At 50.3% G+C, this 15,781-nt stretch overlaps 6 protein-coding genes across 6 annotated transcripts; 2 read left to right on the top strand and 4 right to left on the bottom strand.

Moving 5' to 3' along the window:
• Positions 1–665: 665 nt before the first annotated feature.
• BO85DRAFT_484996 (uncharacterized protein) lies at positions 666–1,049 on the bottom strand (the record flags this gene model as incomplete). The annotated part of the gene is made up of 1 exon (XM_025663286.1): positions 666–1,049. The coding sequence occupies one exon, from the start codon at positions 1,047–1,049 to the stop codon at positions 666–668; it is 384 nt and encodes a 127-aa protein (XP_025519182.1).
• gpaB (guanine nucleotide-binding protein subunit alpha gpaB) lies at positions 887–3,093 on the top strand. Its single transcript, XM_025654434.1, has 6 exons — positions 887–1,430; positions 1,521–1,866; positions 1,928–2,056; positions 2,123–2,252; positions 2,311–2,549; positions 2,603–3,093. The coding sequence occupies exons 1-6, from the start codon at positions 1,304–1,306 to the stop codon at positions 2,700–2,702; spliced, it is 1,071 nt and encodes a 356-aa protein (XP_025519181.1). The 5' UTR covers positions 887–1,303; the 3' UTR covers positions 2,703–3,093.
• Positions 3,094–3,436: 343 nt separating this feature from the next.
• Positions 3,437–4,730, bottom strand: BO85DRAFT_191955 (uncharacterized protein). Its single transcript, XM_025654435.1, has 3 exons — positions 4,255–4,730; positions 4,119–4,167; positions 3,437–4,002 (listed from the first exon to the last, which is right to left on the bottom strand). The coding sequence occupies exons 1-3, from the start codon at positions 4,304–4,306 to the stop codon at positions 3,540–3,542; spliced, it is 564 nt and encodes a 187-aa protein (XP_025519180.1). The 5' UTR covers positions 4,307–4,730; the 3' UTR covers positions 3,437–3,539.
• A 1,044-nt stretch (positions 4,731–5,774) lies between these two features.
• glpV (glycogen phosphorylase) lies at positions 5,775–8,744 on the top strand. The gene is made up of 4 exons (XM_025659503.1): positions 5,775–5,878; positions 5,939–6,016; positions 6,070–7,835; positions 7,892–8,744. Exons 2-4 carry the CDS (start codon positions 5,959–5,961, stop codon positions 8,297–8,299), a joined length of 2,232 nt encoding a protein of 743 aa, XP_025519179.1. The 5' UTR covers positions 5,775–5,878; positions 5,939–5,958; the 3' UTR covers positions 8,300–8,744.
• BO85DRAFT_475369 (ATP-binding cassette long-chain fatty acid transporter PXA2) lies at positions 8,714–11,060 on the bottom strand (the record flags this gene model as incomplete). The annotated part of the gene is made up of 5 exons (XM_025662720.1): positions 8,714–8,813; positions 8,887–9,784; positions 9,849–10,485; positions 10,551–10,576; positions 10,622–11,060. The coding sequence occupies 5 exons, from the start codon at positions 11,058–11,060 to the stop codon at positions 8,738–8,740; spliced, it is 2,076 nt and encodes a 691-aa protein (XP_025519178.1). The 3' UTR covers positions 8,714–8,737.
• A 759-nt stretch (positions 11,061–11,819) lies between these two features.
• BO85DRAFT_484992 (putative cell wall biogenesis protein Mhp1) lies at positions 11,820–15,548 on the bottom strand (the record flags this gene model as incomplete). Its single annotated transcript, XM_025663285.1, has 3 exons — positions 11,820–12,484; positions 12,550–15,429; positions 15,497–15,548. The coding sequence occupies 3 exons, from the start codon at positions 15,546–15,548 to the stop codon at positions 11,820–11,822; spliced, it is 3,597 nt and encodes a 1,198-aa protein (XP_025519177.1).
• Between the last annotated feature and the right edge of the window lie 233 nt (positions 15,549–15,781).

Genomic DNA, 15,781 nt, shown 5'->3' with positions numbered 1-15,781 from the left:
TTATTATTATTATTATCGTTATTTTTTTTTGGAGGGAGGGAATATTATACTTACATACAACCCCAAGATCGATCAGATCCATTCACCCATTCAAACCCCCATTTAGCGCCAGAAGTTCTCTTTCTCCTCTCTCTTGGTCTCTCCATCTCTCCCTTTATGTCTTTCACTCGCGGTAAGCTTGGGTCGCCCGGTCCACGTTTTTCCCAAATACCCACCCGCGCCCCTACGATCGAGCGAGTATGTAATCCTCTCCTCTGTCTTTCTGCCATCTCCACTTCCACCTGTCTAGATGACGATTGGGAAACATCCACAACTGGCCCATCCATCCCATCCCATCCCATCCCCATTCCATCCCATCCTCTCTACCAACCACTACGAACTAACCTTCCATCAATCAATCACATCCTACCATTCACCTTACTCCTCTTCCTCCCTCCACCCCCTCATTTTTCCTTTCCTACTAATTAACGCACACGAACTTATTTTCTCCTTTATAATGACCAGTAATAATACCTAATTCCCTTTCATATTCACACGTCCGCGCATTATTTCCCCCCCATCCTCCATCCCATCCCATCCCATCCCATCTCATCTCCTTCCTCCCTTAACTACTATTACCCGCCTGATTGATCGACCCGACCGACGACTGATCCCCATTGCTTACATTATCTCACACTCGAGATCCGCGCTCTCATCCACTCTCCCACATCATCACCCCCCCGATCGACTTTAACTACCCTTTTTAGCGTCAGGTCGTCATTCTCGCTCGCTTTCCTGCTCCGCAGTTGGTTCTCTTGACACCCCTCACCCTCTCGATCAAACCTCCAGCAGAACCATCCTACTCCGCGCTTGGGCTCGGCGTCTTTTCGTTGCTTCGCTGTCTCCCCTGCTTCCTTTCCACCTCCTGCGTCACGAGCCAACACCTCCGCCTCCCCGGGAGCTTGCAGTCGTCGTCGCTCCGGCCTTCCCCGTTTCGACCTCGAGCCGTCTGTTGTGGCTCTGCCTTCGGCCACTACGCGCGCAAGCCTCGATCCCTGATCGAACTCCATTGTCGATCGCATATACCAACGTCTCTCTTGCTCTCCCCGTTCCGATCGCTGCAGCGATATCCTCCCCATTGCGCCGCTCATAACCTTCCGTCCGCAATCACATCTGTCTGTTTGGGTCGTTGGAGCTGCCACTCGTCTGGGTATTCGCCTCTCCCGTCGGCGTCGGGTCTCAGCGTCCTGACAGGTTGATGCCGTATCCTTCCGCAGGCAGCTAATGGGTTAGCTTTTCGCTGTCTGGGAATCATACCGAGAACATGGGTTCGTGTGTGAGCACGGAAGCGACAGGAGATGCGGAGTCGAAGCGGAGGAGCCAGGCAATCGACCGAAAACTAGAAGAGGACTCTAGGCGACTACGGCGAGAGTGCAAGATCCTATTGCTTGGTTAGTTGCATTCTCCTCATCCGGCTATACGACGGCCGATGCTATCTCAAGCTCAACTCTTGCTAACTGTGATATCGTGTGTGATGTTAGGTTCCGGAGAAAGCGGCAAGTCGACCATCGTCAAGCAAATGAAGATCATCCACCAAAATGGGTACACAGTTGAAGAGCTGGCGTTATATCGCCTAACGGTCTACAAGAACCTCCTCGATTGTACCAAATCTCTCATAGCAGCCTACCACCAGTTCTCGCTAGAACCTTCAAGTCAAAAAGTCCGCGACTACATCCAATTCCTTTCCGATTATAACATTGACCCTGATCCAAATATACCCCTGGATTCTCGGGTCGGTGATGCGATAACGTATCTCTGGAATGACCCTTGTACTTCCAATGTGCTGGAGCATCAGAACGAATTCTATCTGATGGATTCTGCGCCATAGTAAGTGCTTGCGTCAAATCGAGTCCTACCACAAGCACAGCTGCTGACCGAGTCCTTCTAGTTTCTTTGATGAAGCTAAGCGGATAGCTTCCCCAGATTACATACCCAACGTAAATGATGTACTCCGCGCGCGAACAAAAACGACAGGTATATATGAGACGCGATTTACCATGGGCCAGCTTAGCATACAGTATGACCTGTCCTCTCCTTGAAGGTGACCCCTGTTTCATCGACAATTTGCTGACTTGTCACATAGTATGTTCGATGTTGGCGGCCAGCGGAGCGAGCGGAAGAAGTGGATTCATTGCTTTGAAAACGTAACATCCATCATCTTCTGCGTGGCGCTGAGTGAGTATGACCAAGTATTATTGGAGGAGAGCAATCAGGTATGTCTCGGAGCGCTTCATCGCCCTGCCCATGCGCCACTGCTGATCTCGCTTTCAGAATCGCATGATGGAAAGCTTAGTCCTGTTCGATTCCGTGGTCAATTCTCGATGGTTTATGCGAACGAGCATAATTCTTTTCCTAAACAAGGTCGATCTTTTCAAACAAAAGCTTCCTCGATCTCCATTGAACCATTACTTTCCGGACTATTCCGGCGGCAATGACGTGAATCGGGCGGCCAAATACCTTCTTTGGAGATTCAATCAAGTCAACAGAGCGCATCTGAATCTTTACCCTCAGTAAGTTTTGGTCATACCTGCTCGTGCTGTGTAATCACTAATTCGCCCTCAAGTCTGACTCAGGCTACCGACACGACGAATATCCGTCTGGTATTCGCCGCTGTAAAGGAAACAATCCTGCAAAATGCCCTCAAGGATTCGGGTATTCTGTGAGGCAGCTATCGTTGAAAGAGCAACTAGACCCGGTTTACGTTACCGTGATTCTCCACTTCGGCGATTGCCTACGTTGTGTAGAGGCCGTCCTATCTGCCCTCTCACTCGTCAGTCTTCCAGCCCGGTTTTACTGATGAACCTCATTTCTCTGAAGCTTTGATGCTTCTGATTTACACCCTTTTTGCAGCTTTGGCGTTCGTTATCTTTTGATTTTCTTTGTTCGTTTGTTCATCACATTGTGTTCAGTCGGTAGGCATCGGCGTTACGGTGCTAAGTTGACCTCACAGTTCAATGTGCCTGGCGCTGGGTTGGTTCATGGTCATTGGAATTTGTGGCATGGTGTCAAGTTTTCCTTCTCATTTGTGATCTTTCAGGATGATATGTTTCTTGGGGCTTTTCTATCTGCATCGGCCATAACAGACCACGTCCAACTCCTGGGGCTGATCTTCAATCAATGAGCTCAAGGTCCTCAATAACAGGAAGAGGGAGCCACAGGCCTTGGCATTACATTCTTTGCACGTGGACTGCGCAAAGCCTTTTGATATCCTGTTTCATGCCCCCGGAATTTCCTATAACCCTTATTTTTTTCTTTTTTTCTTTTCTTTTCTTTTCCCATGACTTGTTTCTGCATCTAATGGCGATCTCTCTTTACATACTTCTCTAATTTTCTATGCTATTACCCGGCATTCTGTTTTGTTGCTGTTGATTTTCTATCGTCCCGTCTATACCACGCAGCTTGTTGTAGCGATCCTATGCATGCAATTGATCTCTTACCCATGAAATGTCACCGTGCCCTTTGTGCAGTGATGCTGCCCATTGCAAGCGGAGCGGCTCCGATCAGATGATGCTGTTAGGCGTGCTGCTTACTGTCTTGAAGTCGATGTTACTTCTTTTGACGTTCTCTTGCCCGCCCAAAAGGCGAGCATATCTAGGCCAAAGCCAGTTGTGGCAGTGCCTCCAGACACCATTACCGTCCCAGCTGGTGGTTGAGAGTGCGGCCAGACAATTCGCAGCGAGGTCGACTGGGCATGTAGGTATGGAAAGCTCCGAGCGCCGCTTCATGTTGGTTTCTTTCGCTAGTTTACGGGAACCAGTCAAGACATTGGCGAGGGCTTGCATCGTGCAAAGGTCATGGGAAACGCCCATGGCTCGCGCGGAGTTCCTCGAGCTCAGACCGTTGATCCTAGCGCTCGAATGAAATGATAGACGGGGGAGAACGTTGATGACCCGCCGATCAAACAGGAAGGTTGCAGTGCGGGGGTGGGGGGGATGAGGCCGGAGATGGACTGGACCCGGAGGACTGAGCTGCGGGCGGGTGGTTAGTAGTAGTAGTAGTAGTAGATTTATTCCAAAGAGCTGTAGAAAGGAAGATGCAATCAAAAGAGGGAAAAGTAAAGAGTATAACAGAAATAGTACATTGTATTGTATGCAACATTACATGTGGTTGATGTCGTAGAGACCAGACCTGTAGTAGTGGCAGTTTAGTAGTTCTGGCGATCAAAAAAGCAGCAACTGTTAGTAGTAACTGGAGTAGACAAGACTGTTTACTTACTATACGGTATCGATACACCGTCACCCAGTTCCAGAGTCAATCCTTCCTCCATCCACTCCACTAGTAGTTACTACTTCCTCCCCTCCCCGATTCACCATGCGTCATAGCGGCAGCTCCGGTCAGGCCAGACGGCGACTGTCAGACGGACGAGATGGTGGTGGTGGAGCAGTGATGAATTAATTCATGCTGTTTTGTCTCGTTTCTGTCGCCTAAAACCCCTCTTTCCAAGGAAACGTCGTGACTTCTATTGAGTTCAGGCCCAGTTCCGGACAATCCGTCAGTCAACACACACATCCTCCTCCATCCAATGCTGGTCTAGCATTCAGGGAGCTACACGGCAGCTTAGGGCGTTGCCCAGTTACGCTGTTCTCTTTGCGAATTGAGCTAGTTGGAAGTTCCATGAAAGTCTAGACACTTGCCTCGCACGACATTGCATGAGAACCCGGGGGCCAAACGTATGATCATCCATTCCGGATTCCTGTTCGATCCTCCATCTATCGCCAACTGCCATCCCAGACTTCCATATTACCCCTCCCGGTTGTTTCGCATGCCCTGCTTTGATCCCAGCATTGCAATTTAGACACCCTTGTCACGCGGTTGATTGACAGAAAGGGAGGGAGGGGGAAGTGAAGGTCTGCTACTCTCTATTCTTACTATAGTGAAGTATAGTCAGTCCGTGGTACTACTTACAGTACCTCGCTCCCACCCCCCTCCCACTACTTCCTTCCTTCCTTCCTTCTTCTTTGTCTTCTCCCCCTCCCTCCCAAGTCTTTCCCCCTTTTCTCTTTCGCCTTTTCCCACAATAGGATTCGAGGCGCTCCCCTTAGCTCAGGCTTCTTTGTTATTGAATGCCTCATACTCAAATCGTTGGGCTAGTCTATTGACCACTTCTTGAACTAGCTAGTGTTTCCGCCACTTCAACGCTTGTTCAGCTACAATGGCCTCGGAACAGCCTCGTCGTGAAAGAAAGCCTTCGGTTGGAGCTCCGGTGTCTGAGCTCCAAGGACCTATTGGTCCCGGCTTCAGTCGTCCCAAGCACAGACGTACCTTCACCGGCTTCGGACCCGCAGAGATCAAAAGTGTCGAAGCTAGTATTCCCGAGCATCTTAGGGAGGCGTGAGTATTGCTCCTGATATAGCCCTTTTGCCATGATAGCCTATCGCTCTCCATAGCTGCAAAGCTGCAAGCTTGTTTCATATTCAACCGTCACAGGAGTATCGCTGACCTGCATTGTATCCTAGATGGCGGAAGCACGTAGGATACTCGATGACGCGCTTTGACATCTGAGATCGTTTTGCTAAGCCTGTGTTTGTCATAGTCCGTCAATGGATTTGCCAACAAAGAAGAGTTCGAAGTAAGTTGGATAGTACATACAGCGTCGAGCATTTCACTTATGATGTGAATAGGATGAGCTGGTCCGCCACATCGAAACTACTTTGGCTCGCTCCTTGTACAACTGTGACGAATTGTATTTTAACACTCGCTGGACAGCATCAGGGAACGAACCGCTGACGTATTAGGGCCGCATACTCTGGAACCGCCCTAGCCTTTCGAGATCGCTTGATCATCGAATGGAATAAGACGCAACAGCGACAAGCTTCTGCCGACCAGAAGCGAGTGTATTGTGAGCGGATCCTTGAAATACTTAGACTATCATTCACTTATCTGTGAGAACACTTGCCAGATCTTTCTCTCGAATTCCTTATGGGCCGAGCTTTGGATAATGCCATGCTCAATGTCGGCTTGAAGGACGTTGCAAGAGGTAGGAATCCTGGAACAAATGCCCAATACATCTTACTAATCCTATGAGATAAGAGGGTCTGAAGGACCTTGGCTTCCGAGTCGAAGATGTCATTAGCCAGGAGCATGATGCTGCACTGGGAAATGGAGGTCTTGGACGCTTGGCTGCGTGTCTACTCGACAGTCTGGCGACATTGAACTATCCAGCCTGGGGCTACGGTCTACGCTACCGTTATGGTATTTTCAAGCAGGAAATTGTAGACGGGTATCAGATGGAAGTCCCCGACTACTGGCTTGACTTCAACCCATGGGAGTTCCCTCGGCATGAAATCACTGTCGATATTCAGTTTTATGGCTGGGTGAGAAAATACCAGGACGAGAATGGTAAAACCATCCACTCATGGCAAGACGGCGAAACTGTGCAAGCAGTAGCGTACGATGTTCCTGTCCCGGGCTATGGCACACGGACCACGAACAATCTTCGGCTGTGGTCTTGCAAGGCTTCCAGCGGAGAGTTCAACTTCCAGAAATTCAACGCTGGCGATTACGAAAGTGCTGTCGCAGAGCAACAACGTGCGGAGACAATCTCTGCGGTGCTCTATCCGAATGACAACCTTGACAGGGGTAAGGAGCTAAGACTTAAACAACAGTACTTCTGGTGTGCTGCCTCTCTGTTCGACATTGTCCGGAGATTCAAGAAGACCAAGAGAGTTTGGAGCGAGTTTCCCGACCAGGTTGCCATTCAATTGAATGACACCCACCCAACCTTGGCTATAGTCGAACTTCAGCGCATTTTGATTGATAATGAAGGTCTCGAGTGGGACGAGGCATGGGCTATCGTGACAAAGACCTTCGGGTATACGAATCACACGGTTTTGCCAGAGGCCCTGGAGAAGTGGTCTGTCCCGTTGGTGCAAAACCTGCTACCACGGCACATGCAGATCATTTTCGACATCAACTTATATTTCCTCCAACATGTTGAAAAGAACTTTCCGCAAGATAGAGACTTACTGTCTCGGGTGTCGATTATTGAAGAGTCCCACCCGAAGATGGTGAGGATGGCTTACATCGCTATTATTGGCTCCCATAAAGTCAATGGGGTCGCAGAACTACACTCAGATCTATTGCGGACCACCCTCTTCAAGGATTTCGTGACAATATACGGCCCGGACAAGTTCACCAATGTTACCAATGGTGTTACTCCACGTCGTTGGCTACACCAGGCAAACCCACGATTGTCTGATCTAATCGCTTCCAGGCTCGGAGGATATCAATTCTTGACTGATTTGACACTTTTAGACCGGCTCGAGGCTTTCGTTGATGACAAGGCTTTCCAACGTGAATGGGCCGAGATTAAGACCGCGAACAAGATTCGTCTCGCTAAACACATCAAAGAGACAACCGGTTACAGTGTGAATCCACAGGCTTTGTTTGATATTCAAGTCAAGCGTATCCATGAGTACAAGCGGCAGCAGCTTAACATCTTCGGTGTCATCCACCGATACTTGAGGATCAAGTCAATGTCTGCGGAAGAGAAAAAGAAGGCACTGCCGCGCGTATCTGTCTTTGGAGGCAAAGCAGCCCCAGGCTACTGGATGGCAAAGACTGTTATTCACCTGATTAACAAAGTTGCATCCGTGGTAAACAATGACCCTGAAGTTGGTGATCTTTTGAAGGTGATCTTTGTCGAGGACTACAACGTCAGTAAGGCCGAGATTATCTGTCCAGCGTCTGATATCAGCGAGCACATCTCAACCGCTGGTACGGAGGGCAGCGGTACTAGTAATATGAAATTCGTCATGAACGGTGGCTTGATCATTGGAACCTGCGACGGTGCTAACGTATGAAGCCCTATATCCTGTCTGCGATGCTAGCACTGACTATTGCCCCTGTATAGATCGAGATTACCAGAGAAATTGGGGAGCAGAACATATTTCTCTTTGGAAATCTAGCAGAAGATGTGGAAGAGCTTCGCCACCGACACCTCTACGGCGATTTCCAGCTCGATCCTCACTTGGCTAAAGTCTTCGATGCAATTCGTGGCGGCATGTTCGGTGATGTAAACAACTTCTCCGCACTCATCGCCTCCATTGTTGAGCACGGAGATTACTACCTAGTGTCTGACGACTTCAACTCGTATATCACCACGCAGGACTTGGTAGATGAGTCATTCCAGAACCGCGAAGAGTGGTTAGCCAAGTCCATCACCAGTGTGGCACGCATGGGTTTCTTCTCGACCGACCGCGTGATCAATGAGTACGCCGAAAGCATTTGGAATGTAGAGCCCCTCGAGGTGGAAAATTAGACAGTGGCCATTGTTGAAGTTGGACTCCTGCATCATCTGGTCCTTCCTTTCGGTTTGCCGTTTTGTCACCCGCTCTATTCTTCCGCTTTTCTTTCCTCTTGGCGAGTTGGATTGAACTTCTACTATTACATGGACCCTACACTCGTAACGCTGCCCGATGAACAGGAGAGAGATGCTTATGACGGAGCCATTCATTCACTCCGCAGTAACTCATTGTTTGGATCAGCAATTATCAAACAGCTATATTCTATGCAAATAACTGTTCTTACAAAGTTCCATGCGTCTTCTACATTAATCATGAATGTGTAAGTTGCCCCAAACGCGCTACACATACCATAACGCAACCACGCACAGCAAGTGACACAGCGACGACAACTATAAACCCCATATATACTCTATATCCCTTTAAGAGAATGAACACGTGTACAAAACACGGCCCTAAGCGCTCAATTCAGCCATGCGCCTCTGCAACTCTGGCACCATGCGAAGTTGGAGGTCCAGCTCCTCCTTCTCACTGTAATAAACCGCTGTGTTAGCTCATCTCCCATGGTGCAGCCACCAAAACAACTCGGAGCGAAGCAACTTACTCTTCCAACTTTAGTCTCCTTTCCCAGTCCAGACCAGTGAAGATGTAGCTTCCTTGCCCATCAAACTGCAGAATCTTCTTGTGATATTTCCAAAGACTCCGTCGGTGGGACACAGTCATCAGCGTAGTACCTAGCTTCTTGGCTGTTTCGTACATGACCCGTTCAATCTCCAAAGTCACAGAGGAGGTGCACTCGTCCAAAATGGCGAATTTTGGCCGATGATAAAATAGTCTGGCCATGGCTATCCGTTGTTGCAGACCGCCAGATAGGACCTCGCGCCATTCTTCCTCAGCGTCCCAACCTCCAGGGCGATCAACAACGGAAGCGATCTCCACGACCGAGAGAATCTCGTAGAGATCATCGTCAGTAATGCCCTTGGCGCGCATTTCGCGGACACCATCTGGGTAGATAACTTGTTGGCGGAGCGTACCTCGCGAAAGATACGGGCGCTGAGGGATGTAGAAGATGTCGTCAAATCGGGGCTTCTTGACCTGGCCTCCATAAACAGGCCATAGGCCGCCGAGGATGCGAAACAGGGAGGACTTGCCGCATCCGTTTGGCCCAACAATCAGAAGGTGGTCGCCTGGGTGCACGGTGAAGGACAGTTTGCGGACCAGAACATCACCGTTTGGTGAAACAATAGGCACATCGGTGAATTCGATTGAATCACTTTCTTCGACGACTCCGCGGCCGGATAAGATGGCTGTGTTTTCTTCTGTGGAGGCGGAGGACACTAGCTTCTTCTCAAAACGGCCGGCTAAGAGGTCGTCCATAACCTCTAGCAACGAGGAGACGCGGGCTGTGTGGCCGGCTAGTTCGGATATTTCTTTGTAGGAGAACATTAGACGCCCAAAGGCGTCTGAGGAAGAAAGCAGCATTCTCCGATTGGTAACGAAGCCTATTTGATGAATGTCAGTCGTAGTGCTGATGTGTAGGTCTCTAGCCTGGGTGCAAATGCTTACTCTCGGTACGGTCACCCATAGTTTGAGTGACTTGGCCGGGAATGCGGAAGAAGACAGGTATACTGCAGAGGATCAATCCCAAGGCGCCCCAGAAGTACTTGATAACGAAATCCTCCATGAATCCGTGGTATAAGCGTCTACGAAGAATGCGGTTCACGTGTTTGATCAAAGTGAAGTAGCCCTTATCCAAGGTATCCTTTTCTGCCTCGTGACCATGGTAGAGAGCCACCTCTTCGCTGTAGTCGATCAAACGCGAGTGCAGGAACCGGAACTCGCCTTCTAGACGTGCTTCGTCGGCCACATATTTGCCAAATGGTGGCGTCAAGGCTCGCATAACATTGGCGGATAATTGCACCAAGAGGCTCATGATAAACAGGCCTTCTCCGCCTACACTCTTGGAAAGAGAGTAGTTGTAGATGGCCATGTCAAGAATGGGTTTTGCCAGGTTGGAGTACAGCTCTGCCAGGCTGTCGGAGAACCTGGAAACATCTACTGTGATGAGCTGGTCGGGGTTCTTGACCCGATCGTCCAAAGCGGATATGGCATAGAACGTCATGTTCGACAGATACTTGTCATGGATGTAGTCTGTCAGGCGTTTGCGGTAAGAGAGAGCGAGTTTGCATTGGTGATAAGATAGCTACCGCAACGCAAAAGGGACTTAGCTCTTGGACCTTTCTCTTCTGTGGACATGAAGCCACTTACCATGGAGTTTGTGAATGTCGCAGGAACTGCCACTATCATCCACCACACTAGCCCCAGCAAGAAGTCCTTACCTCTCCCTCTCACCATATTGCTAACCAGCCGGCCATCCAGCTCGGCCACATACAGACTCAGCAGTGTCCGCAGCACCAGGAAGACACTGTGGCCAAACAGAAGCCGTAACTCTTTGCTCCGCCAACCGGGGATCACGATCTTCAACAGACGAAGCAGATTGCGAAAGAATTCCCGGTTGACTTCGACCTTTTTGCGCGGACGATCGCCGCCTTCGCCAAGACTACTGGTTCCAGGGCGTCGGCGCAGTTCTTCCTGGTGCTGGGAGGCGGCCTTTTGCTCGGAGATGGCATTATGGACGCGTTTCACGAGAGCGGCGAAAAGAGCTAAATACACAGTACGGGAGATTTGTTTACGATGACGGAGGTAGGTGGCAGCCAGGCGGGAGAAGAGGTGTCGGATGGACCGCTCGGGCGGAAATAACTTGGATTGCGCAGCCATAGTTGCGACGTGAACCCCGGAAGTGTAGTTAGCCGAAGTCGATGACGGCTAACATGACCGGTGAAGACAAAGGGAAAGGAGGGGAGATGAAGAGGAACGAGAAAGAGGATGAAGATGAAGAGAGATAAGGAGGGAGGGAGGAAGATCTGATGGGGGAGAAGAGCGAGGGGATGACGATGGAAGGATGATGGATGGGGGCTTGACATGTGAATAGGCCCGGGGGCTCCTTCCCTCCCCGGATTCTCGGGGCCTGCCGAGGATGTCCGCCTTATCTAAGCGGGGAACTGTTTACATTCTTCTAAAATGTTGATTATTAAGTCGTTCACCATCGCTAATAATTCAACCCATAATTGGTATCAACATCAACACCCTACCCTCACCACCTCTCGTAGTACTCAACTCTCTATATGTCCCAGATTCTCCCATGCACCTTTGCCACCGACGCCTTTACCCACCCTTAGCCTGTATTTGCCCCATCCACTAACGAAAAAGAAAAACAAACAATAGGTAAAAAGAAAGGAGATTGCCACCGCAGATACACATTGCATGTGCGAAGTAGATTAGAATACAGATAAGAATGTCACTCTTTTCGGTGACCTATATACAAACAAGGGCCATTCTCTGCCGGCAGAGATCCCAGTCATCCGTCCATACAGAAACAGTAGCTCCATCGCCAGCTAGACGAGGGAAGAAGCACCTGTGGGTGTTAACAAAAGCCAGAAATCGGCTATGATTAACCCAGTCAACTCAGGTTCTAACTCAGAAAGAAGCCTGCTGATCTGATTCGGTATCGTCGTTCCCATTGCTCCTGCTAGACGATGTCCTTTTGCCACTGTTGAATTGCGCAGCGATCTGGCTTTGCCGGAACTTCTCAAAGGTTTCCGCATCGTTCTTACGAGCGGCCCATAACTCCTCCACTGTGGTACCCAGATCTCCAAGCGCTTTGTCCGCATCCACGCTTTCAAAAGGTGCGTGGGTTTGTTCCTCCTGCAGACGATCAAGTTTATCACGCAAGGCGGCCATATGGGACTCCTCAAATGAGAATGCCGACATATCATCGTCAGCCTGATCGAACGAAGGCCGGAGGAAATCGCGCCGAATGTTCTGCCCGAGACGGTGAACATGGCCTTCCTCGGAGGTCATTGCGCGTGAATGAAGCGACGTAATCGAGCTTGACCGCGATAGTCGGACGGCATATTGCTCCTCCTCCTCGTCTGCCACGGCCTCGGCATCAGCGCAGGTGCCATTCAGCTGGGTGTTTTCAGACACAGGCCCGTTCCATCCGTCGTCGTTAGAACCCTGTGAGCTAGTATCCTGGATCGCATACGATGGGATGGACTGGGGTATGATGCGGGTCTCAGGATATTCGTCTTCAAATCGCTGGATCATGCGCTGTAAGGTGAAGTCGAGGAATTGGAGACGCCCTGCAATGGTAGAGCTGGTTAGCGTCACCGCCTAAGATGGGGGGAGAGTAGGAGAAACAACATACGGTAATTGGTATCATTGCCGGCCTTGTCTTCGCGCACAAGGGCCGACTGGATTCGCGTCCGGATATTACGCGCCGACTCCAATAGATTCTTAGACATGTCACGGGGTCGTTTAGTGACATAAGACCTGGACTTCCTATGCCTGGGTGTAGTTGTGCCACTTGGGGGTCCGGACTGGTCTCCTGGCATATGGCGATCCACGTTACCGAGGCAAACACCGAGAGCTTTGACCACGCCGGTCCCTCCAATGACATAGTCTTCATCAGGTGCAGCCTCGTCAATTTCCTCCACCTCATCTCCAGTACCGTGGCCAACGATATGCTGCAAAATTTCCGGAACATGGACGGCTGATCTCGTCGATGTATCTGTTGGATCGGAAAACTCTGCCGCAATGGCACCTTGCTCCAGATTCTTGAGAGAGTAGGCGACTATCTGGGAAGCCAAAGCCTTCACAACCTCGTTGTTTTCGGCAGTTGGAACTTCTATCTCCACGGCTATGATCGTTCTGGACACACGCACTGCCGCCATCAAGGATGCATAAACAGCACATGCCTCTTCTTGATTGGCGGGATCTGTTGCAGATGCCAACGCCGTAATGGCTGGGTTTTCGAGGATGTTCAAGTGGCATAAGCTGGGGCACTCAGGAAGAACCTCGGCCAAAGCAATGGTTTGGTCAGGAGACAAGTTGACGTCGGCAAGGTGGATACGTTTAAGAGCAGGCATTTTGGGAAGAAAACGCCTGAAGGTTGCTAGCGCATCGGGCTGCATAGTGAAAAGACCTGGATTGTGGGAGAAATCGACAAAGCGAAGGTCCGGCAATCTTGTCAATCCTTGGAACAGGGGGTAGACGGTGGAAGGCGTAAGGGAACAGTCAGCCAAGCTAAGAGCATACAGCGGATGGTCTTCCGTGAAAGAAGATATGATCAAGTCCAACTGGTCTTGAATGGGATTCCCACCCAGATCTAGCCCCTCGCATTTTCCGGCTTTGAGATAATCAACGATGTGCTCCAGACCTTCCCTGCTCAGCTCGTTATTGGCAAAGCCAAGCCTCCTCAAGCCAAGAGTGGTGGCTGCATCACAAATCTTCTTCACATCTTCGGTCGTAGGTCGGCATTCGCTCAGCAGCAATTCTTCCAGGTGGTCCCCGCCAAAGCGTTGTGCGAGCGAATTCGCGAAGAGGGTTGCTACGTTGGTGACGTTCTGGGTTTGCGAGGCTCCTTTGTTGGAGCAATTAACAGTAATGGGTGTCTTGGGAAGAGGAATGCCAGACAAGTCAATCGCCTTCAAGGATTTTGATAGGTGGACGAATAGGCAGATATGACGCCATCCCTCTGGTCCGATTTTGGAGTTATCTTTCAGCGACACCTTCTCAACGACGCTGAACCGCTGTTCTTTCTCCGAAGACACCACCTCTGCCTTCTTTCCCTTTCTACGCCGCTGCATCATCTGTTCCACAGTTCTAGTGGAAAGTAGTGCAGCGAGAATAGATCGCACTGAGTCGTCAGTCAGAGCACATCTTTCAATGATGAGCTTTCGAACGGGCACAACGGCGAGCCAATCGCAGAAAGTAGCAATATCCTCGGCCGTCATAGGGAAGTCGCTGAGGTCAAGCACGGCCACGGTTCCTGGAGACTCGGCTAACGTGGAGGAAGGTGATGAGATCTCGTCAACGATCCGCTTGAGCACAGGCGTCTCGCGCAGTTGACAACAGCGTCTATATATCCGCACAGGATCTGTCGTTGGATGACTCTGTGTCTTGGTTCGGCTCGTGTTAGACGCAGGTGTTCGGCAGCCATACTCTTGGCCGTCGGCTGTGAGTTGCATGGGTATGGAGCCATTTGCTTCTGCCTGTCTGCGCCTTCTTTCCCTGCGCTCACGCCTCTCTTCTTCTGACCTCTTCTTCTTCTCCTGCTTTCGTGTTGGCTCTTTTGTCTCGCCATTGGCATTCGCTTCGGCTGGCGGTGTGTCTGGTGACCCAGAACTTTTCCCGTCCGCCCCATTTGTTGGGCTACCCTTATCCTTTGAAGAAACCACAGCCTGAGGATTTTTCAGCGCTGCAGCTTCCTCCTTCTCTTTCGACTTGATATGCGATCGTTTGGACTTTTGGTTGTTAACCTCTGGGACAGGACGTCGCCTACTACTTGCTGGTGGGCTGTCTTCATCCGATTCTCGGTAGGATATCCCAGCAATCTCCACATCCACACAGAAAGCGACACGACGCAATTGGGCAGGATTTAGATCCGGGATCTTGCACCTATCTCGATCCGGATCGATATTCATTACGCGACGTTGGCAGATCGTCCCAGTAGAAGCGGCTTTACCAGTGCCACCAGATGCGGATGACGAAAGTTTCCGGAAGGCGCTCTGAAGGAACGAAGGACCTTTCGGAGATGTTGAGGCGAAAGGGCTATTCTCGTTCGTCCTCTCTTCTTCCTTGTCCTTTGGGGAATACGCCGCACCGAAAGGATTATGCATGTCCATTTTCGAAACAGGAGAGGTCGCCTTCGGGCTCTGCTGTGCCTTCATATTCGACTGCGACGGTGGCGTAGAACCAGAGGAAAACTTGGAGCTCAGGGTTGATATCCAAGAGTTCCTTCGTCCGGTAACCGGCCTAGGCGCGGTTTTCGGAGTAGCTGGCGATGTGCCAGTAGGCCTTCCCTCCACTGACTTGTCTTCATTCTTGACCTCCTTCGTGGCCTTCGCATCATCTTCTTGTGACGAACCCTTAGATATGGTAGGAGTGAGGGGGGCTGATGCTGAGGAGTTATTATCGGTAGTGCTTGGTTTTTCGAGACTTCGTTCTTGGGCATATGTGACATCTGAATCCGCGACAGACTTATCGCTAACCACTGATGATGCCGACTTACAGCGCGACAGATGGTCTTGCGATCGCGTTAGGAGAGGTACACCAGAGTAGATATGGTAGCAATTGAGCGGCGTCCGGCTTACCTTTTTGCGAGTGATGCAGCCAGCTGACATCCACAGTCTCAATCCCTTCCATTTTGAGTCCGTAAGCGAATCAACCACAGTATACTAGATAAAACAGGTGTAAGAGAGACGACGTCAGCTCGCTGATTAATAGCGAAGCGGCGGTCCTCAGGCGAAAGCTGAACCCAGTTGGCGCGATAGTGGATACAGATCGTATTTCGGAGGCTATATCGCTGCACGAGTAGTCCAAAATAGAATGATCCGACAGATCTACTATGCCTCGCGACGAAAAATGAAAAATCACAG

This window comes from Aspergillus piperis (assembly GCF_003184755.1).
Source record: "Aspergillus piperis CBS 112811 unplaced genomic scaffold BO85scaffold_3, whole genome shotgun sequence".
NCBI lineage: Eukaryota > Fungi > Ascomycota > Eurotiomycetes > Eurotiales > Aspergillaceae > Aspergillus > Aspergillus piperis.
The sequence above is the reverse complement of the archived record's forward strand: the minus strand, read 5'-3'. Positions and strand labels throughout refer to the sequence as shown.

What these genes read in the sequence shown, in the direction of transcription:
- glpV (XM_025659503.1), top strand. Translation starts at nt 5,959, where the DNA reads ATGGGCCGAGCTTTGGATAATGCCATGCTCAATGTCGGCTTGAAGGAC. An exon ending in CTTGAAGGACGTTGCAAGAG is followed by an intron (nt 6,017 to 6,069) that starts GTAGGAATCCTG and finishes CTATGAGATAAG; the next exon opens with AGGGTCTGAAGGACCTTGGC. An exon ending in GAACCTGCGACGGTGCTAAC is followed by an intron (nt 7,836 to 7,891) that starts GTATGAAGCCCT and finishes GCCCCTGTATAG; the next exon opens with ATCGAGATTACCAGAGAAAT.
- gpaB (XM_025654434.1), top strand. Translation starts at nt 1,304, where the DNA reads ATGGGTTCGTGTGTGAGCACGGAAGCGACAGGAGATGCGGAGTCGAAG. An exon ending in CTGATGGATTCTGCGCCATA is followed by an intron (nt 1,867 to 1,927) that starts GTAAGTGCTTGC and finishes GAGTCCTTCTAG; the next exon opens with TTTCTTTGATGAAGCTAAGC. An exon ending in CATCTGAATCTTTACCCTCA is followed by an intron (nt 2,550 to 2,602) that starts GTAAGTTTTGGT and finishes TTCGCCCTCAAG; the next exon opens with TCTGACTCAGGCTACCGACA.
- BO85DRAFT_191955 (XM_025654435.1), bottom strand. Translation starts at nt 4,306, where the DNA reads ATGGAGGAAGGATTGACTCTGGAACTGGGTGACGGTGTATCGATACCG. An exon ending in CGGTGTATCGATACCGTATA is followed by an intron (nt 4,168 to 4,254) that starts GTAAGTAAACAG and finishes CCACTACTACAG; the next exon opens with GTCTGGTCTCTACGACATCA. An exon ending in AATGTTGCATACAATACAAT is followed by an intron (nt 4,003 to 4,118) that starts GTACTATTTCTG and finishes CCCGCAGCTCAG; the next exon opens with TCCTCCGGGTCCAGTCCATC.